At 44.9% G+C, this 22,730-nt stretch overlaps 1 protein-coding gene across 1 annotated transcript in view; it reads left to right on the forward strand.

The window, feature by feature from the left end:
- The first annotated feature begins 447 nt into the window (after nucleotides 1–447).
- The window catches only part of LOC125892378 (leucine-rich repeat-containing G-protein coupled receptor 6), a 45,734-nt gene continuing 23,451 nt past the window's right edge, over nucleotides 448–22,730 (forward strand). Inside the window, exons 1-2 of the mRNA XM_049582359.1 lie at nucleotides 448–1,580; nucleotides 18,917–18,988. Of these exons, the coding sequence (XP_049438316.1) occupies nucleotides 1,360–1,580; nucleotides 18,917–18,988 (293 nt within the window). The 5' untranslated portion in view covers nucleotides 448–1,359. The remainder of the gene's footprint in view (nucleotides 1,581–18,916; nucleotides 18,989–22,730) is intronic.

Genomic DNA, 22,730 nt, shown 5'->3' on the forward strand with positions numbered 1-22,730 from the left:
ATAGCATTCTTGTCCGGCAGTATACGGCCCTTGTTTGCCCTCAGTGCATCAGGAAAAGCACAGATTTCACTTTAAAATAAAACCCACACGCTCAAGAATGTGTTATGTATTGTAATAAAAGAAAGGGGAGGTCGGATGAGATTATTTTCAAGATTCTGTGGAAAAAACTGCAAGTGAGCACACACAGACAGACTGTGAAATACAGATAGGCTTTAGCCCGAGGCAGCTGACACTTCTTCACAAATCCACACTCTTCTCTCTATAGACCGGAGTGTGTGCATGTGAAATGGATACGTGAGCTCCTTTGCGCCGGTCACTCATAATCTGTTATTTTCTATGGGTGTCCCATGTGCGTGTGTGCATGCAAGCGTGTGTGTGTGTGTGTGTGTTTGTGCAACGCGACATTCCAGCAGCAGAAACCTGAGAAGGTGCGACTTACGAGACACTGGATTCGCCTCTTTCTGGGGACTGAGGGGTGCTGAAGTGTCAGAATTCCAATTTCCTCCAAACAGTCACTCCCAGTCACACACTCTGACCCTCTGCATCTCTCTCACACGGCCAGACACACTCATTCTTATCCCCCCCCAGAGCTTGCTTTTTCCTCCTCTGTCTTTCAGCAATAAACACTGTCTCTCATTTTCTCCCAGTTCCATTCAGAAGGTCCTACAAGGAGGAATCTTGTCTCACACCACTTGTACTGCATTGCCACCCCCTTCCTTCCTCAAACTAAACACTCACTCTTTCTCTTCACATTGAGCCTCTAGGAAAAGTAAATCAGGAGGAAAGGAAGAGAGGGAGAAAGAGAGGGAAGAGTTTGAGAATCGCGGGCCCCTCCTACTTTCCGGAGATGCTCCAGCCCATCCCTAAATTGTGGGCCAATGAGGGTGGCTCATTCACAACTCATGCGCTCCTTCTACAATAGGTAAGGAGAGAGAGACAGAGAGAGCAAGAGATATATACAAGGAGTGAGGGAGTGAGAGGGAGAGAGGGAGAAAGAGAGACTGTTTGGGGAGAAAGACAGTGAGAAAGGAGAGGGCAGAGTGAGAGGGAAGAGGGGAGAGAAGTTACAACAAAGTTAACCCCTGGGATGAAGTGGTGACTGAGAGATATAGAGAGGAGAGATGAGGACATAGAGATTGTGACAGGGACAGACTCACAGTGTGGACAACCTGCACACCACAGAAAGGCAGTGAGGGGCTTTTGAACAGAGCCAGGATTATTTGAAGAAGCAAAGACAGAATCATTGGAGTCTCCTCACTTGATTAAAGCTGCCTCTTCAATCATCAGAGAGGACTTAAAGAGAGTGTGAGCAGACAGAAAGCTCTACAGGTGTAGCTGCAGACAGGTGGACACTCAGACATGCTGCCTGTGCTTCTGCTTCTCTGCGTGGTTGGAGGAGTTTGGGGGTCCGCCCCCGGAGTGTGGGGGTACGGACGGATCCAGGAGAGACAGGGGCCGGCGGCACCGCTCTGCCCGTCTCCTTGCCAGTGTGAAGAAGATGGGATCTTCGTCATGGTGGACTGCTCGGAGTTGGGACTATCGTCTGTGCCAAACAACCTCAGCCCTCTCACCACTTACCTGTGAGTAGTACATCGTTACTGTTACAACAGCTGGGGACTTCCTTGGTGTGTTACCTCGTCACATTTCACTTGAACCTTTCCACCTTCAGGCCTCTACCTTTGTCACGACTGTGTCCTTGACCTCCATCATCCTTTTCTTATTTTTCCACTTTGTATATCATCCCTGTGTCATTCTCCTTGATCCTCAACCTTCCTCTCATTCATTATGATTTAAAGCCAGTTTGTCTTATATGAGAAGTAAAAATGATGAGTCCAAACTAATCTCTTGATCATTCCTATAGAACTAACAAAGTTAGTGAAGCTGGGATTCCTCTTTTAAAAATAGAGCAGAACAGTCGCTTGAATGTGTGACCAGAAAACAGCAGCAGAACCCACAGTGTACATAAAAACGGACAGGGCCAAGAGGGAGCATGTGTGTGTCTTAGAGAGAGTGTGTGTTTTGACCACTATGGCAAAATTACTGGACCACTTCTTTCAGTATCAGGTTTCTGAGCGCCAACTGGAGACCCAGCGTGAAAGTGTGTGTGTGTGTGTGTGTGTGTGCCTTTGTGTATACAAGTGTATTTGTGTGTGTGTGCAAGCTGCGAGCACATGACACAAGCATGTGTTTGTGTGTGAAAGAGGAAGTGTTTGAATGCAAATGTCTAAATGTGTGTGAGGTTTAATGACCAGTTTTATATCACTAATCTCTATCTCACTGTCTGATACCCAAACCCGACATTTAAACAGATAGAAACTGTCGGCATGTGGCAAACTGCTCTATTTTCTTTTGCTTGATAACTCGACTAAATTGCCTCTTTGCGGGACTGAACATTCACTCAGTCCTTTCACTGAATTTTTAAATATGATTTGTGAGCCTGTGTTTGAAAGGTTGGCTCAAGAAGTGGCACGTACTGTAAATACAATTAGGAACATGATCATTAACGTTACTCATCAGCAGTTTTCACCACAATGAGTTGCAGGATTTGAGCCATAGAAACTGGATGAGAGTAGAACTGACATTCACATTCAAATCAGTGTATCAGGAAGGGCAGAGCGGCGGCCATTTTTATGTGTACCTTTGCCACTGCAACCTTTGAAGCAGCCTTCCATATGAACTTCCGTATATTCTCACTGAGGTGAGGTTGTGCTGTAACAACCAAACGGGCAGTGTAATAGTACGTTTTCAAGTCTGATCCATTACTTTTAAAATATTACTGTAACTGTTTTTTCCCTGTTATGTTTCTGTTGCCATTAATTGCATGTTTGTTGAAACATGTAAACTGAAACTTAAGGTGCCTCGGAAGAACAAGTGAGAGCTGCTGCTCAGCGGACAGCTGAGAGGCAGGGTTTATTTTGACCAAACCAGAGTTGGTGATCGTTGGAAAAGTGGACTAACTAACTAACTAGATGACTAACTGAGATGGTTTTGATGAGTTTTATCTTGTTTTTGTTGAGTTTGAACTCAGTGTTTTTTAGTTAACATGGCAATTAAGCTGACATTAGTCTTAGGTGAAAGAGTGAAACATGGATTGGTGTATGGTTGTATTTTTCTGTTTGATAAGGGAAATAGGTGTAAAAATAGGCCAAAATGGAGTTCTCAAATGAGTGAGTGTGATACATTTTACACCCCCAATGATGTCTGTTGTCATACAACTAAGAGAGGTCGCCATTTTCTCTTGCACTAGTCAAAAAACTATGGCTGCCCCCTGAAAATCGGAGGTTTGAATCATCAGTCAGAGACCCTGCAGTCAACTGAGATTTCTTCAAGTCGAACAGTCAGGATTTTTTGCTTGTTTTATTTTGTTTTGTTTTGTCAGTCTGTATGCAGTTGACTTTCGGGGATGTCTTGGTCCAAAGATTTAGCTGCTTAGAGAGCACTCCTCACTTTCATGCTGCTATGTCATACAGGCAGCTGCAGACCCAGACCCAGGGTGAGTCTGAGTGAGACGAAGGCAGCTGCCTGAGGGAAGAGAGGCTTTGCCTTGTAAGGCTCCGTGATAATGTTATCTTGTGCCTTCTGTGTAGAGGTGTTGAATTTACAGCTCACAGCAATCTAATATGATACACTCTGATATCTGGTGTTTGCAAAAGCTGCTGTTGCACATTTTTGATTCGTTGTTAGCATAGTTAGCTTGGCTACTACATTATGTAAATGTCACTTGCACATTGAACGTCCTGCTGAACCCCGTTCAAACTATGGAAAAAAGGAACAAATTGTCAGATATTCAAATTGAACAGCTGAATCTGATTTGACTAATGTAATTCAGAGTCAGATAAAACCCTACAAATAACCACAACAAACACTTCAGTGTCCGTTCTACTCTTATTCTATTTCTATGATTCAAGCTCACATCATCACCAGAAATTTTACTTATATTATGTAAGGACAGTAGATCAGAGCAGTCTCTTACACCACCCTGCTGTGGCTTAAAGCCAGATCTTTTCAGATTGCTTCACTGCGCAAGCCTCTAGAGACAGATTAAAGACACTTTGTGATAAGTGATATTGAACTGATACAAGTCAAATCCAGGAAACAGGGTGTGATAGAGCAGTTGCTCACTAGGGGCTCTACAAGTATTACATGAGTGCAAGGACAGAATTTAGAGGGAGGGAGGAAAGATCAACAGCTTATGTAGCAAACGACTCTAAAAGAGACACATAAAAGACCACTTGAGTGATGCCCGACTCCTCAGCTGTCATGGGAGCTCGCGACGGCCAGATTTCACCGAGCTTGTCTGAGAGTTAAAACACATGTAGAGTTTATGAAGGTGAAATACGGTCTCTAACTCCATCCAGGAATCAATCTACCTGTGAGAACATCAGACGGTTGGCCCAACACTGAGGCATGTCAGACAACTAAGCCAGCACATTGCATATACTCATACAAGGAGAGATGAATCGGAGATGGAGAGTGATGAACCTCTCAGTCTTCCTCTAAAATAAAAACAGTGATGACCTGAGACTCCCTTTGTGAAAGTCTACGCTGCTCTTAACTTCTTCTCTCTACAGCCATGCACACACACACACACACACACACACACCTACAAACACAGATACACACACAACACACTCATTCCCTACAAACACAAGAGTAATTGCTCATTTCCCCTCGTTACCTAACAGTGGAACTGGACCAATTAGTGAGTTTGAGGGCTGATTTAGAATAAGATAAATAAACTCAGAGACCAACCGCACACGCCCACACACACAGTGACACACACACATATACGCATTACTGCAGAGGGGAGAGGAAGGGGGAATGTGAGACAGCAGGAGAGATGCCGCAACAAATTAAGATAGAAGATAAGAGAATCACAGATTTCTCTTTTGCCGCGCTGATAAAAATCATCAAACACAAACAAAACAACCTCCCCTTCCTAACCCTGCCCACATGCTCACACACACACACACACACACACACACACACACACACACACACACACACACACACATTACCCAGAAGAAGCCAGCACAGCAGGCTACAGTTTCTCATTTCGTCCTGGAGTATAAAAGGTTACAACAGCGGAGAGCTGGTCCAATCCCCACCAGGATCTGTTGAAGTGTCCAGCACGCCCCACTGTGCTGAGGAGGCTGGATTAGCCTCCCAGCACATACTGTAGGCTGCCGAGGTCACAGGGATTTGCTTGGGAACAGTCCACATTACAAACCACATCCACACAACGCTGTGAAAGTATATGACATCATTCACCCGTGTCATCGGAGACCTCTTCAAAGTGAGCGCAACTGTTCATGCTATAGTGGCCGAGAGGGCAATCCAGGCTATGCGTGATTCACTCCATTTCGTAGAGTTTATTTGCACATTTGGACGACCCCGCTGCACATAGGCAGATACATAACAGACTGCTAATCAACAAAAACAACAGTATTACGGCACTGAGGCGAGCACAGGTTGACTCTGCAATGGAATTTAACTATTCGGAGTCAAAGGTGCTGCGAGCAACTGCAGAGCAGAGTGGGTAGAGATTTATGACAATAATCGTTTCCCTGGGCAACACATGAAATGAGCTGTCATGTGAGATGCTTTGAAAGACCATTCTCTTTGATATCAGATTAGAGAGGAAAGACAGTGCCCAAGGGTGTGTGTCTGTGCGCATGTGTGTGCATGTGTGTTAATGTGTGTTGCGTTTGAGAACACTGTGTACAGTATGTACATCGAAGATCGGTGATGTTATATGTGTGGCTGCAAGCGAGGTAATGTGTCGTAAGGGATGGCTTCACAGTGACACGATAAGTAGCTCGTCTGTCACAAATAATAGCTGGGAGCAAATGAATCAGCTGACCCCTGATAGGCGAGTTTATATATTCACACTAAGTTATGATATCAAAATAATTCATGTGTTCATGATCTGGCCGGTGAGGTATACTGCACATACATGGTTTCTAAGGTTGTCAGGTGCTGATGTTCACACCTCTCGCACTTCCTTCAGTGGTCATCAGTGTGTGCATGTGTGTGAGAGAGGAAAAGAGTGTGTGGGTCTGAGGCTGCTCTGTGACTGGAGTTGAGCAGCGATTAGGTGATGCTTTGTGGTAGCGGTGAGTGCGGTGAACTTCTAACGGTGTTTTGGCCGAGGCCAGGAAACCACAGCTAGTGCATTACCAGACAGAGGAAAACCAAGGAGTGTGTGAGTGCACGCCTGTGTGTGTGTGTGTGTGTGTGTGTGTGTGTGTGTGTGTGTGTGTGTGTGTGTGTGTGTGTCTGTGAAGACCACCCAGACTGCTGAGGGATTTTTTTTTTTTCTAGCAAGTGGAGGTGAAGCAAGAGTGTAAGGAAAAATGGGGAGAGGGGAGATGAAGAAAAAGGGGTGAAAACTGACGAGGAGGAAGGTGAAGATTAGAAAATTGGTGACAGAGAATCATGTATTGGCAGATTTTGCAGACCCAGTCTTAGTTACGCACACACAGACACACACATACTGTACACACAGGGGACAACATACTGCCCCTGTACGGTGGCCATGACTGTAACAGTCGTGTGCGTGTCATTTAGCCATTATGTTGGTGGAATGATTCCTATCACGAGCGACCGGGGGTCACTCTGTAAACATCATGTCTGAGAGCAAGAGAGAAATGTAAGGGACAGAGGGGGCGGAGAATTTGACAGGAAAAATGAACAAAAATAGGAGAATTGCAGAAAAAAGAACTGTGTGTGTGTTTGTGTGTGTGTGTGCTGTCAGTGGAAGGTTCTCTATACAGCAGCTATCAGCTCCAGCATCAGTGTCCTGGCTCCAGACGTCTATGGTAGCCCCCCTGCCCCAACTACATTGCCCTCCTTCTCCTCCTCTCTGTCTATCTTTCCTCCTCCCACCTATTCTCCTTTCCTCACCTGTTTCCTCTGGCCTCCTCCTTTAGACAGAACAAGAATCCGTACATTAAGTGCTTGAGTGTATGCGCCTTCAAAGCAGGTGTTGAAGCTGGTCATGCAGGGCTAAGTGTGAATTTATGATCACTGATGTGCAAAAAATTCAAAATGAACGCATATAGCTCCGGGCAGCAGAGTGAGAGAAGTGAAGGGTGTGTACCTAAGCCAAATGGTAAATGTTTTCAAGGTGTGTGTGTATGTGTGTGTGGCTGGGGGAGGAGGTGCTTTGGCTACAAGCCAACTAACTAGCAGCTGTGATCAGAGCTGGGGAAGAGACTTACAGGCATTATACAGAAAACAGTGACATAGTTGATCTGTTGTGTTCGAAAGGGACAGTTTACACCAAAATCCAAATTACATATTTTTTTTCTCTACTTGTAATTCTATTTGTCAGTGTAGATTGTTGCAATGTGAGTTGCCGGATGTTGGAGATATCGGCCGTGGGGATGTCTGTCTTCTCTCAAATATAATGGAACTAAATAGCACTCGATTTGTGGTGCTCAAAGTGCTGAAAAAATACATTTTTATTACCCAACAGCAATGTCTCCTCCCAGAAATCATGACCAGGTTACTCAAGATAATCCACAGACCTTATTGTGATCAGTTTCATGTTGGATCTATTTTCTTTCTACCAAACTACTTCGTGGGAAGGCAGACATCTCTACGACGGATATCTCTGACACTCAGCAACTCACACCAAACCAATCTAGACTGATCAATATCACTACAGGTAAGAGGAAGATAAATATGTTTGATTTTGGGGTGAACTGCCCCTTTAAAAAAAAGTTCCTTAGGAGGAATTTTCTGCACAAAGCATTTCCTCTCTCCATCCCTTCACTTGCCTCTTCCTTCCTTCCTGCAAACTTAAAGTGCTCGCCTTGAAGTGTTGATTCCTCCGCTCTAGATTCCTTGGAGGCCCGGTGCTGAGCACCAGCAGATAAAGCCACTGCGGCCTGCTACACAAGTGATATTTATGCCAGAAGGGTGTTGGAGAGAAGGGATAGGCAGTCAGCACTGGATAGTGCAGTGGTTTGTGGTTTCCTGAGAGCAACCTGGGAGGCTTTTAAATGTCGCTCAGGGACAGACGGCAGGTAGGCAGGTAGAGGACAACAATGGAAACAATGACAATTCCCTCGGGAGCGGCAGGCGGAGAAGACACAGAGGCCATAGTGTGCTCCACCGCTCCATATCCTGTCCTTTAGAAAGAAGCAGAAAGCAATCACGACACAAGATCTTAAAGGGAACCAGGGTGGAGGAGGTGGAGATCGGGGAAGTAAAGTGGAGAATGAGTTTGGAGTGTATATGCACAAGAGCCTGCATATGGACTGAACACAACTGTGGTCGGTATTTGTCGGGGTCAGACCTGTGCCAGCCGACTGAATATGTAAATCTGTATGTTTCGTGTGATAGCAGGGTGACGCAAGTATGACACGGGGGCTAGGAATGTGCTCCGTGTGACGTGTGATCGAGGGGTGAAGGGCTGCTTCTGACTGAGAGGATTCAGAATGCTTGCATGGCCCAGATTCCTATTCAGCCCCTTTCCAACCCTGGGAATCCATGGGAATGTTTGTGTGTGTGAGTGTCCGAGCGTGCATGAATCTGTGCAAGTGCACCAGCCCTCTCTTTTCCACTACAGAGAAGGCATTGTCTAATCCCAGGCCAGGCCACGACAAATGTCCCTAACTGTTCTGGTGTGTGTACATGCATACACACATGTGCATCTATGACCTGTGACTTTGCGAGCTGTCATTTGTGTCAGTGTGTGTGAGTCCTAAGGCATTCGAAAGTTTTTGGTTTCCTGCTACAAGAAGAAGACGCAGCTTGCAGTTTGCTTTAGATCTTCTGCTATTGCTGCTTGACAAATTTTAGATCAGGCTCCTGCAAAGTCTAAGAGAAACCAAACCAGTGAAAGTTATTAAAGTTATCAATTATATATTACCCTAAAAGAATACTTAACCTCCAAAATGACCACTTGTATATCAGTTACTCACTCCATGTTGCTTTGGTGCAAGAAAAGGTGAACAAATAATCCAAAAATGGAGAAAATTATTGATGAATTAAAGTAAAGGGATTGCCAGGGTCCAGGGTCTGGCATTGTGACATGAAACAATGATTTCTGAGTTGACCAATGAGTGCAGCGGGGGACTCGATAAGCTATCAGCGCAAGGGTTGGGATGCCATTTTTAAGCTGCTGACAAGCGTTGCGCCAGAACCAATGAGGAGTAATAACAACAAGACAGATGCTGCGACTGATGCAATTCTAAATTGACGTCTTCTCAAAATTGCCTTACATTGTAGTTTGTTTAACTTCGCTCTGCTCCACTCTAAAAACCCCAGCACAACAGGTACGTTGCCATGGCATGGACTTACAATAGCCACGTTTCCACCAAGCAGTACGGTACGGTTCAGTACGCTTTTCTCCGTTTCCACTGTAAAAAGTTGTGGATGGTTAGGGTAACCCGATGAAACTGTTTTGTACCGTCCCCATTTTTGGTCACCCCTTCGGTTGGGGTACCTAGCACACAGATCTGATGCTGAAAGGTGGAGCTAAGAACACTGCAGTCCATTGATTGATTAATAGCGGACGGTCACTCTGCTCAGGGCTGAGTTGAACTGTTTGCAGTGGAAACGCTAGGGTCTAGGTACCATGTCTGTATTACTTTTGGTTCCAAAGGTACCCTACCAAAAGTGTTTGGTGGAAACAGGGCTAATGTGATTGGATTCAGGTTAATACGTTGGTCTCTAATGTTTGATTAGGGAAAATCCTATCCCTCTCCTCCACGGACAGCGGTTAGAGTGGAGGCAATGTCAGACTGAAGATGGAAACAGAGTGTAAGGAGTTAAAAATTCTGTCTGATATCAGGCAAGTAAAGGGTTCATTTGGGGTGTGAGGTATTCCTTTAAGATAACTTTTGATTAGTAACTACATATATACTCCACACTAAATAGGTATATGGAGGCAGACGTATGCCTCTGTTCGTACTCTGTGTTCATTTTGTTCGTACTTGAGCACGTTTTCTGAAAGCTTTCGGATACCGACGAAACTAAGCAATACCACCGGAGATCGTGGGGCCAGTGTAGCATAATTCTAGCAAGATACGACTGCAACAAATAACGAAGAAATTTAAGTGATGATGGAACAGAAAGGATCAGTAATATAGTGAAAAGAGTTCTCTGTCCACATGTCGGGATGTCATCAATGGCACAGACCACCGCACCAAAACATTCGCGGTCATAGACAGTGGAGAGCAAATGACAAAAATCGTGAGCTCTAGCCAAAAAGGAGAATGTTTACAAGAGTGTGTAGGACGTAGCTCTCCAAGTTCCCCCGTACCTCAACATGGGTCTGTCTGTCTCTGTCTGCCTATCTGTGTGATCGCTGGCCAGGCCTGCTGACTAAAGTGGCTCATGTGGGGCTGGCAGTGTGCAGGTGATGACTAGTAAGAGCTAATGATACTTAATGCCCTTTCCAACAATATACACACTCGTACACACACATGCACGTACCCACAAGACCCCCGTGTTCACATTACACACAACCAAAGACGTTGCACAAGCATGGATGTATGCACACACGCTCACATTCACATACTGACTTAATGATGGTTAATGCCCCATCCAATCCCCCTGCGCAGCATCAAAGCATCCTACAGAGCAGTGCTGATACAGCGATGCTAGCAGGGATTAGGTCGGGAGAATGGACCACTGGGAAGGGAGTTAGCTAAAGGGAACAAAGAAGCAATCACAGACACACTTAAATGTCGCACACATGTGCACACACCTCAGGGCACACACACATACATAGAGCGTAGCCAAATGGGGGTTCTGCACAGGAATGTCCAGCAAAGTGGAAGAGGGGATGTAGAAAACAGAAGGTGGAGAGATGAATGAAGTAAGGAAAGATGACTCCTCAGGACTCTTAATTTAGTTAGGTAGACTGATCTGAGTACAGAAACAGAGGTCGGGTCACTGTGATGGTATAATGCAATAGTATAATTCTTGCTAAGACTGGACTTCACAGGTGTATTTTCCATCTGCCGTAGAGGGAGGCTGGAGGGAATTCTGCCACTGCAGAGCCTCTGCAACTGCAGCCAGACTCACTCACGTCTCTATTACATGTCTGAGAAGGAGCAAAAGAGGAAATCTGGACTTTTTACATGCATGGCAAGAGGCCAAACTAAATCTCTTTAAACCAACAGCAGCCACATGTCCTCATTGGTATGGGGTAAGATTTCATCAAGTGCTGATCTAAGTTCAGGTCTTGATGCTATCCGTGGGTACTGTTAAATATATGGAGCAGATGAGCTGATCATAGATCTGTGAGCGTAGCAGTAAAAAGAGGGGTGAGCCAGGAGTGGATTTGAGCAGTCTTCTAACTAGATCCAGTGTCCTCCTGTTTCTGCCATTCAACCAAATGAAGTCATAATAGAGCCTGACACTAATACTCATCGGGTTTCATTTACTGTTGTAGCCACTGCTGAGAATCTGCCTTGAATCAGCTTGCAGGAAAGGACACCTCTGTAAGAGATACCTTTTCAGGATGTGTGGAAAAGTGGTGAAATTTGTAACCCCTTTCCACACATCTTTGCCATTACTTCAACAGATTTCAGTGGCAAGGGGTTGTCCTGTGCTCATGAAACATTTCCCCCATGTGGCATTAACTGTTCGCTTCGATTGAGGAGGAAACAAAATAGGCTGTGCAGCACGTCATGTAACAAACATATATGAAAGCCAGACAAAATATACATGCCAAAACAACAGATTTGTGGACTAGGGCAGGGCCTGAATGCCTTTCTGCCTTCCAAAGCTATGTCCTACCCACAACAGCTGCCTGTCAGTCCTGTCCACATGTTGGAGGCAGTTGTATGTTGTGTAGTGCCGACTGTTCCAACACTTCCTGTTCCATTACTGAAGTGCTTGACCTTTCACCTCCCCCCCTTCTCCGTCTCATGACAGGGTGTGTGTGGGAGGACAAGGAGCGGACATAAAGTGTGTACGTGCACGTGTATATGTGTGTGTGCGGTATACCAGGGTATGAATAAGTCCCAGAGGGCATGAATATGTTTCCCATGACATGGCCTCAGACTAAACAGCCGCTCTCTCCACCCAGACATCCGCCTGTCATTCTCCCCTAAACCGCAGCGAGCGGAAAAGAGCACAAAACATGGGAACACAAAAACACAGACGAGCATCTCCCTTTTCTGTCTCGTTATCTCCTCTCTTCTCCTCCGCCCTCCCTCCCCGTTTCTCTGCTCTTTTGTAGCCGAGTCCTCCCCGTGGCCCTCCTTGTCCAGGTGAAAGACTTCTCCTCGCCCTCTCCCTCGCTCTTTGTGCCCCGTGAATGAGGGAAAAAGAGAATAAGAGAGGGAAAGATAAAGAGAGAGTGCCTTCGGACACAAAGGGCAGTGTACCCCTCCCAGGAAGTCTGGGAGAGAGGGAGAAAAAAAAAGCACATCTTTAGAGGAAGGAGGAGGGGAGGACAGCATTGTACCCTCCTTCCTGACTCTTTGTGTGTGTGTGTGTGTGTGTGTGTGTGTGTGTGTGTGTGCGTGCATGTGTGTGTGCAAGCTCATGTGTGACCACGAGAGAAACTGAATGCCAAAGCAGTCAGTCTATTCAGACAGAAAAAAGCTAACACACTTAGACCTCACCCTCACACACAGTACGCACACACATTCTCCTCTCCCTCACACAGATCCACACACATACACACTAATGCACACAACCATTTAGGCCCTCTTTAAGGCGGCGCCCGAGCATTGACTACCAGTTGCATTGTGTGGAATAAAAGATCCTCTTTCATCGTGGCCTTAACTGTTTCAAAGCACTAAGCGGAGAGGATCAGACTGGCTGAATCCGACTGAAGACATTACTGTCATAGTTACTGTAAAAGACAGCCAAGGTGTGGCTCAAGCACAGCTAATGCAGAACTCCTGCCCTCTGGGCACGGCTCTGGTTGTTGATTTTTACTAAAGATCTATTACTCTAATGTTCCTCACAGATAAGCCGCCTTCAAAGGTGTAGGGCTTACTGCCATTATTGGCTGTTTGTTTGGTAAGAGTCTCCACCTGAGTGAGTGAGAAAGGGATTGGCAGGGAGGCAAGAAGAAAGAGAGCTGAGGAGGAAGTGAGAGGGAAGACCTCAGGGTACGGCTGTTGTGAAGTGATTTTGTGTGTGTAAGAGAGAGAGGGAGAGTCATGAAAAAACATCCCTCTCAAGGGCAGCAATGTAAGCCTGGTTGTTTACATGCTTGTGCTGCATTGTTATGTGCCGTACCTGCATGCAATTTTATGCTTGAGCGACATGCCAGAAACTTTTTCCATAGAAGTTTTTTTAAACTTTGAGACAATGGAATTCTCCAAAGTGAAATGTATCAAGTCATCTCTCCTCAGCCTGCTCCCGTACTGCTTTGTCTGACTGACACATTTCACCATTGATGATAAAAACAGACACCTGACTACTGATCACATCTGCCCCACTCTGTGGGTATATTCACTCACCAGGGTGGTCCGGCATCCACCCCACAAAAGCCACCCGGAGCCTGGAGTGTGTACAAGTGCCTGTGTATTTAGCGTGGGTGTGTGTGTGTACGTCTCTGAACACAAACAGCGGTGTTTTTTCATATGATGTGGCCAGTTGTTTTGAGCTAAATCAACCAACTCTTGTCAGAAACGCTTCCAGTTTGCAACTGGCTACAACAGAGCTAGGGGCACATTCACACCCACACGCACACGCTGCCTTTGATCACACAGCCGATAACATACTTCAGTAGTTCTGTTGACGGCGGAGAGGAAATATGATGAATCGCATTATTGTAACTACTGGACTGTGTAACCCCATGCTCCAGTTGAAATTTGAAGCAGAGATGGGGAGAGAAAGAGTGAGTGTGAGCGATAGAGTGGCATAAGAGAGAGAGGGCCAAGGCTGATGAATGGAAATGTACCTCTGTTTCTTCATGCTTCCGTTCCCCCCTTAAGACAAGCTCCCTGCCTTGGTTACTCTATCAATCACAGCATAAAGCAGTCAAATATCCAGTGCTTTACCTTTCTTCCCATGCCAAACCTTTCTCTCTTACATTCACATGCACACAAGCGTACACACACTTTGGAGGGGAAAGAATAAACGATCTATCAGAGCACATTGTGTATCGGCAAATCACGGAACGATGGAGGGAATAGGAATGGAAAAATGTCCATATCTTCTAACTCCTCCAATTGCTGCAAAACAGGCTGCAATTTTCGCAGACGCTACTGTGCTTAAACACACAAAATTACATGCACACACATGAAAATGTAATTCCTCCCCAGGGAAACAGAAGGAGATCACTGGGGGCTTTGTCAGTCATTCTGCAGGTTCAGAGTGGAGAGGGGATAAAAAGAACAGTTAAGAGGCACATTTGGGAGTGTGTTTGTTGAGGGATGAGCATGGGTCTCCATGTCTGCATCCTCTGCTCCTAATACTGCCAAGGAGTCTTTAGTTCGTCATTCAGCAGCAGACAGAGATCTGAGGGGATGAGATGGCCTGTGTGCCTCTGGCGGTTGAGAGATATGTTGTCCTGCGTGTAATATCAGGCTGACTTCTTGACGCCGCGATGGCCAAGATAGGGCAGGACAGTTCCCTGCTGAATACTTGCATGAAAAATAAAGAAAAGAAACCACATGAACTTCCAGTCTGTCCCTCACACACACACACACACACACAAACAGACCCAAACGGCAATCTGTTTCCATGCCCCGGCAGCGTTCATGTATGATGTGGTAAAAGCGCGACCAGGGACTGTACCCACCACATCTGCAGGCTCCCTGGAAAACAATAGGGGTGTGAAAATGAGCGACAGACATCTTACCACACACACCGCAGTCACCTATAAATGGAAAAAATATTGTAGTGCACACACAGACACAGATACTGACACACACACTTGCACTCGGTCTCCCTCTCTCTCTCTCACACACACACACACACACACACACATTAGAGGTGCCCATAAAACGGGGACACAGAAACCCCAATTCTAATTGTGAAACTCCCATACGCTGCGGAGCCTGCGAAATCTTTAAGCGCTCTCTTTCTCATTTCTTTTGCGGCCGTTTATTTGCGCTCAAAATATCTGCACGTCACAGCGCCAGCCGACACAATGCACATGTGGTAGTCATCAATCATAATTATCATGGTTTAAAAAAGCCACAGCTGTTATTTGATTTTAAAAACAAGCCATAGCGCAGCGCCTTCCAACGATACGTCAAGTTGTCAGCGGAGGCCTTGGCCTGCACAGCAGAAATGTCTCTCTCTCTCTCCGGCTTCCCAATGAGCTCGTTGGAGAGCACAGTGGAGCTGAGCTGCATTCAACCTTTCCCCATGACTCACCACTGTGTGTCTTTATTTTTAAACATTTTCTCTCTCCATTGCTGCATGTTTATTCTGTCTGAGTGAGGCCGCTGTTATGGACTTCACACAACGTTTGTTTATGGCTTCTTTAATCAGGACCAGATAATGGAGAGTTGTCTCCATTCGTGGGCGCATCCCCAGAAGCTGGGTGATGTGTGTGTGTTTATGTGTGTGCTTGTGTGTGTGTGTGTGTGTGTGTGTGTGTGTGTGTGTGTGTGTGTTGCTATGCTTTAATGATCCCCTCAGAATGTTCCAATAAATATTTTTCTCAGAAGAATATTAGTACACAGACAATGAATAGGATTAAGGTGTGTATCTGTATTGTTCACGAGGCCCTGTGAGGTGATCGTGTGCTTATATGTGATGTCACCCAGTCTTGATTATGTCAATTGGTTTGCCATTACTGCTGGCTGTGTCATCTCCATGGCAACTTTGTTATCACTTATATTTACCTCTGACTTTAATCAAGCAGTAGTGCATTACACTTGTTGCATTCATTCCCCAAATTACCGCCTGGAGCCTGAGCAGATTGTGCCAAAAATGGGACAAACAAGAAGTTTATAATTCACATGACATCACCAAAGTACTTTAGTTGGTAGGCTAGCAACAGCGCTGGGGAATAAGTAATAAATTACTCATTATTTGTTCACTTGCTTACATTTACTGAATTGTTCTACTCGGTGCTTATTAGGAAAAGTAATTACTTGCGCTGTATTACATTTCAAGGAGCTGATGTGAACTTAAAACATTTTAAATGTGTCATTAATTTGTAACTGTGATTTTCAATATAAACTGTTAAAAGATGAAACGTGTCTATGGCAAAATAATGATGCTATAATATTTAAAAATGTCTAGTTTAATTTTTATTTTAAGCAAATATGGCTACATACAGTGTTTCACACCAAACCGCACTGTGCGTATCACCAACTCTTATCTTACCAATATATTTATAATACAAGAACAACAAACTGAGGTCCTCATGAATAAACAACCACCACAGCAAAATGTTGACTTATTCTTCTCCAAACATTATTAATTGTGTAATTAATGTTATCTGAAAAAAACCCTGATAATCAATATTAAGGGTTGTTACAGTTGAACATCATCTTATTTAAGGAAGCGCAGTATTGACAGTCGTTAGTGTCTTTCTCCTTTAAAATGACTAACAGAGTGCCCTACTCCCCACAAATGTGCACGGTACTTTAAATTAGGACCTATGGAAAACATGAACTCAATAAATAGTTCCATCTCTTAAAACTGCATTGGCAGGATTAGGTGTTTTTGACCTGGTCCCCCCCAGGGCTCCAATGCATTGGTACTTTTGAAAAGCACTAATTAAAACAGAAACAGAAAACAGTGACGTGAAATAATTGAAATATGACAACCTCATGAAGAATTGGAATGACAGAATAAAGCACCTGTGAAATAAGACAAAAAGTGTACCTCTGGAGTCTCCGTGTAACTCAGTCGGTAGGATGAGGGATTGTTTTAAAGGCCTGTACCTCCTAAAATATTTGCAAAGCCTTCTCTGAATGTTTGGACACCTGCATCATTTACTCTGGCTCGCGGCCTTCTTCTTCTCCTCTTTTATTGGCCCATTGCTACCTTTTATGGTGCATTACCACATCCAGCTGCCAGCACGCATAACCACTCTCAGCAGCATAAATGAGTCTAATATCACCCCTGTGTTTGTGGTGGCCTAGGAGAACACAAGCTGCAGATGATACAGGGAGAGGCTCGTCAAAACATTCAAAGACTTTAATATCAGTAATAGGGGTGTCGTGATAAATCGATCTGGATTATATCAATTCAATTATCAACAATTCAACATCATTGATGTAAAATGAAAACATACACATACCGTCATTTTTAAGATACGCCCTATTCGAACAGTGTTAGCGGCTTAGCGTCAGGCAGGCAGCGGAAAGCAGACAAGGAAAAGACTGAGGGGTTTTTTGTGATATCATCTTGTATGTTTGCAGGCCCCTGAAGTGAATCAAATCGAAATCATATCACGGCAGACTTTGTGACATCACCATATATCGTATTGTTGTCCAAAATATGGGTATAATATCGTAATGAAACTTGTGATTACACCCTACGTTGTTCTGTGACAGACTAAAGCAAGTAGAGAATCAACCCTTTTTCCCCTCAACACCGAACGAAAGCATCCACCCTGCCTACGTGTCCCCGAGTAACACCTTGAACCCCTCTCCCTGCAGTCAGACCTCCCGGGAGGGGGCATGTGTAACAGGAAATTCCCATGATGGGATACTAACATGCCATTATTATGCTTTCACAAGGAAAATATTCAGTGTCAGCAGAGGCTGTGAAAAGGCTTCATATCCTAATGATCTGATCTGCAAAACCTCAAAGCAAAAGAACACAGTTAAAGCTGCAAGCTCATCACATGGTGAGAACACACCTCCTCACCCAAAGTGACAGTGGGACTCCACATCCTGACCACCGCCTGATGTGAAATGTTATCCTTGACAGGATACCAGACTGCTGGTGTACTGAATTGTCTTGTCACGACTGCTAAAATATGACAGGCTGCTCAAATCCCCACACTGTTGAACCAGAATATTGCCATGCAGTGTTTTTTCCACATCGCCCCCGAAGCTGAATATAGATCACGCCTGTGGATAGATCCATCCAGCCCCCCGTCAGCTTGGCTGACTTGACAAACAAACAGCCAGTGTGTCAAAACTCCCAACTGCAAAGGGCTTCTGAGAGCACAGTTTACACTTGCTAGCCCGGTGGTCTGGCTTTATGAGCAATGGTTAGTGTCATACACACACACAGACACACACGCACATGCAAGCCTTGCTCTTGAAGACTCATGCGAGACCCCAAGGGCTGTGAAAGCAAAGAAGGGGTGACGTAGCACCTTCTTGCTTTCATTGTGTTTATCAAAGTGATGACCTTACATGACTGGGGCCACAGGGTTATGTATGTTTTCTACCAGAGGCTGACACAAAAGCTGTCCTCATACCATCCCAAGTGTTAAAAAAGTAGGTTACGTGTGTGTGAGCATGCATGTATTTGAGCATCCTGCGCCTCTCCCTCTTTGACCGCAACGCAGCTGCGTCAACACTCACCCTCCAGCACACCCTCTCACGTCAGACTGTGTGTCAGAGAAGCAGAGAAATGGAGTGTGTCTATGTTACAGCCATGAACAAAGAGGGAAGGAGGTGGTCTCCTGAGAAACCTGAGGAGGAAAAAAGAAGAAGAAGAGGAGAGAGAGAGAGATAGATACGGAGGGAGACTGAGGGGTCAGATCTGAGAGAAGGTAGAGTGAGACATCTGGAAAAGAGAAAGAGTCACTGGGACGAGGAGGAAATTACAGCTGCCCAACAATGATTCATTGGGGAAAATTTCTCTTCTACATCTCCCTCTCCTCCCTCTTGTCCTCCAACCTCTCTACCTAACCCTCTAACCTCTCTCTGCGCACTACTCCCCACTCCCAATGACTGATCATCATGTGAAAACCGTGTACATGTCCAGAGAACCTTTGACAGAACATTGATAAGGTATACATTGATTGATACTTTGATCCTGATGCTCCCCCTTTTTCTCTCTCTAGGGATCTGAGCATGAACAACATCAGTGAGATCCAGCCCAGAGCCTTCCACCGACTGCACCTGTTATCAGAACTGTGAGTACAAAATCATTCAACTCACATTCAATTAAGAAAACTCCATCATCATTACGGCTCGCACAAGAAGCAGTCATTCCCTGAGCCGCTGAGATGCACAGACCTCAGTGATGGGGATTGATGACTCTGGCCTGCCTCTGATCTCTCCTACCAAGAAACTGCCTGCAGCGATACACGAGTAGATCCCGAGATGGCGGCACAAAAGAGGAAGGCAAAGGGAACCCGATATCCACTCGGAGAGTGAATATATGGTCCTTAAAGTGTTTGGAGAGCAGGTTCTGTGCTGAGCATCCAAGCCGCTTGCTTTCTTGCCCCCCCCTTGACTTTGTTTCAGCTGGATAGCTCAGTAGGAGCAGTACACACGTAGACACAAGCCTGTGCCAAGACAAACAACACATTATAGGAGAACGTCAGGACAGGTTTAGGGAAAATGAAACAAGCTAAGATTTATGACATTAACTATAGGTACAGTTGGGTATCATTAGCAACGCTTCGATATAGTACACTAAATAAGTTAAATGCTGAAAAAGATTCTTTATACTTTTCTTGGCTGGTGACAGATTAAACAATATGTTAAAATAAAAATAAAAAACAAGGCTAAGAATTTCACTCAGCCTCCGTGCCACATTCCTCAGCATTTAAACTCTGTGCTACAGCCACAATTTGGTCAGTAATTCACAAAGTAGAAGGTATTGGTTTCACTCTCATAGGGCTGATGAAAGCACACACACCATAGCAAAACTTCTTCAACATTTTTTTCAGTCGACCTGGCCGATATCTGATTTGACCACTCAGCAGAACTCGGCTAAGTCTCGGTTTTACAAAAGCTGCACAAAGATATGCCCTAAGGGTGTGAATGTGTGTGTGTATGTCAGCCTTCACCTGATTCTTTTACTTCTGGAGCCCGCAGTGTGTGTGTGTGTGTGTGTGTGTGTGTGTGTGTGCGCGCGCGCGCGCATGGGGTGTTTGAACAGTCTGCTGTTTTCTTTGCTAATTCTTGCAGCTGCAGCCTGTGAAGCATAGACTAATGATGATGAAAGTAAAAGGTTAGCTGGATGACCATTCAGTTGACTTTGAGCTGCAGTCAAAGTGAATCTGAAGAGCAGAAACGAGGCCAAGCAATGAAGTTTTGTGACACCTTGAAGCCGGAGAATTAAATTCAAGGCTTTGATTTATTGTCCTGTATCGAATGGCTGATCTGAACTTTTTGCTGTTATAAAAACGGTAAAGGTCAGATATTGCTGATGGCGTAATAATCAGAACCACACAGCGCAGAGTGATGCCGAACATTGATGCTGACATTTGCCTGCGTTGGGGAAAAAGGGGGTGGGGGTCTTGGATGCGGCTCCATCTGCAGTGTTTGTCCAGAGACAATCCTCCCAGTGTTTTACAGCCCCGTTGATCTTGCTTCCTCTGTATCGCTCTCATGTTCTGACACTTTATGGAGACGTTCTGTTGCTTTGTAACTCTTCCAAGGAGGATGTTCCTGCCCTAAAGCCAATTTTTATAGCCCTGCTGACCATTTCTGGAAACATGCTGAGACGGCGATGATGTTCCAAGGCAAGGAGAAACACTTTCCTGACATACACTCCTGTCGAGGAGGTTTAGCGAGATGAAGCATAGCAGGTTATGGTAAACACATTATAATTACGACAAGTTATGGCGCTTGGAAAAACAAACCGTGGCTCTAAACACAAACACGGTTGGTTTGAGAGCGAGAGCGTTTGATGTGGGTCCATAGCACTTGTTGGTAGCACAGGGAGAGGCAAGGGCCAGGCATGTTGTGACTGGTAGAGTGATAAATTGTTTGATGTTGGGCTCAACCTCCCTGTCTGCCCTCACTCACTCTATCTCCCTCCTCTCAGATTCATTTCTACAGCCCCCAATCTCCATTTTACTGCAGGCTATTGCAAGCTGTAGTCACTGCCTTTGATAGTTTTTCTACTTTTTCCCTTTTTGGCCCTCTCCACGTTCTTACAAACCAAAACAAATCAGCTTATGGCAACGAGTCCAGCTTTCATCCTGTTTTACACTATGGGGAGGAGAGGGAATAAAATCTTATGAGCCACAAACAGACTGTCCTTCTGAAGCACCGCTCATAAACTGTATCATGCTGCCTCTTATCTCCTCGCTCAGCTCCCACCTCTATAGTATCAAAGTGCGTACAGCTAATCCCTTTGAACCTCAAATGAGGTGATTAAATTAATTCACGAGCAGGTAGCAAACCTGCCTTTGATTCATTGCGGTATTGATATTGATAATAAGAGTAATCACCCCTCCCTCCAGCCGTTTCTCTACCTGTAACTCCTTATTTCTAAAACCTGTTCTATTGATCTCAGATCCCTCTCATTAAACCTTCATTTAGCGCTTTGATCAGTGAATCTGCTCTTAATTCAAACTCGGAAACCTGCACGCAACTGTCAGTCAGACGGAGCATGAAGAGAGGCGACTGAGAGGCAGACTGCATGTCTATGGATTAATGAGAGGGCAGCAATGCCTGCAGACTGCGAGACTGGTTACTCATCTACCTGACATATCAAAGACATCCCCACTCTCCAAATGTTCCACTTTAATATCAAAGATATACTATCTACTTCTGATCTAATTACAACTTCAAACTAGCAGAGGTTGGTATTGTGGGAACTGTCACCCAAAAAGCCCTTCCTGAAAACCACTTTCGAAGGCGACCAAGCTCTCCACCTATCATCAGTATCAAAGTCCGTGCGGTTCGTACCTCCGGAGATCCGATTTCACTCTGCCTTTTTCTTTTGACTTCCGTCATAATCAGCCGTTTGGGTCGAGTCTCTCGTGCTCATCTTATCATTATCTGTAGCCATCACTCAATGCAGAGGTGAAATCAGCCCACTCAAAGTGACCTGACAGGAAAAACAATCTCACTGGATTTTTTAAAACCCTCTATTATTCTTCCCTTTGCCTCTTTTGACCCACACTATTACCAAACAAGTCCTCCAACCCATACGACCACGTGCTCATTTGTTCCTACCCTCTAACATGACCCACAGGAGTGTTTGCCACATTAGTGCCCCTTTCAGCTAGTTTAGGTTTAGCAAAAAATCATGGGTGGGGATTGTTACATTATGCACTTTACATAATGTTACGTACTTAACATAACATAATGATATTGCATAACTTAAAATAACTCAGTGTTGACTTTTGGTCATCACAAACATAGGGTGACCATATTTTGATTTCCAAAAAAGAGGACACTCGGCTGGCCACGACATAGCCTACTTAAATGATACTTGCAGTTTATTCAAAGATGCCTTATAATTTTAATATATTTAAAATTTATATGTATGGATAGAAAATTCAGTTATATTACAAAATAATATCTCTCAAAGACAGAAATTCAGATAGGCCCCAATAGGGGACACATACACACACTAGAGTGTGGCAATCCGAGCCCGATGGTACTCGACGGGTCGGGCGGGTTTGGTCAAAAATGTAGCTATAAACTGTATTCGGGCTCAGGTCGGATTCGGTCAGCTTTCAGTGAAAATGTAGTGTAAAAATAAATAAAATCCTATTGTCTGTCCTGTTTATTGCTTGGGCACTGTTATTTACGTGACAACACCTGAACATAACACACACAGACACACATTGGCTGTTTGTTTCTGCCTCTCTCCTCGCTGGAAGTCTTGGACCTCCAGCCGCCCACCTCTGCCTTGATTAAACGCTGAAAATAAAATAAAAGAGGGAGACAGGTTTTTCCTGTTTTATC

The sequence above is a fragment of the Epinephelus fuscoguttatus genome, linkage group LG7 (assembly GCF_011397635.1).
Source record: "Epinephelus fuscoguttatus linkage group LG7, E.fuscoguttatus.final_Chr_v1".
NCBI classification, from domain to species: domain Eukaryota; kingdom Metazoa; phylum Chordata; class Actinopteri; order Perciformes; family Serranidae; genus Epinephelus; species Epinephelus fuscoguttatus.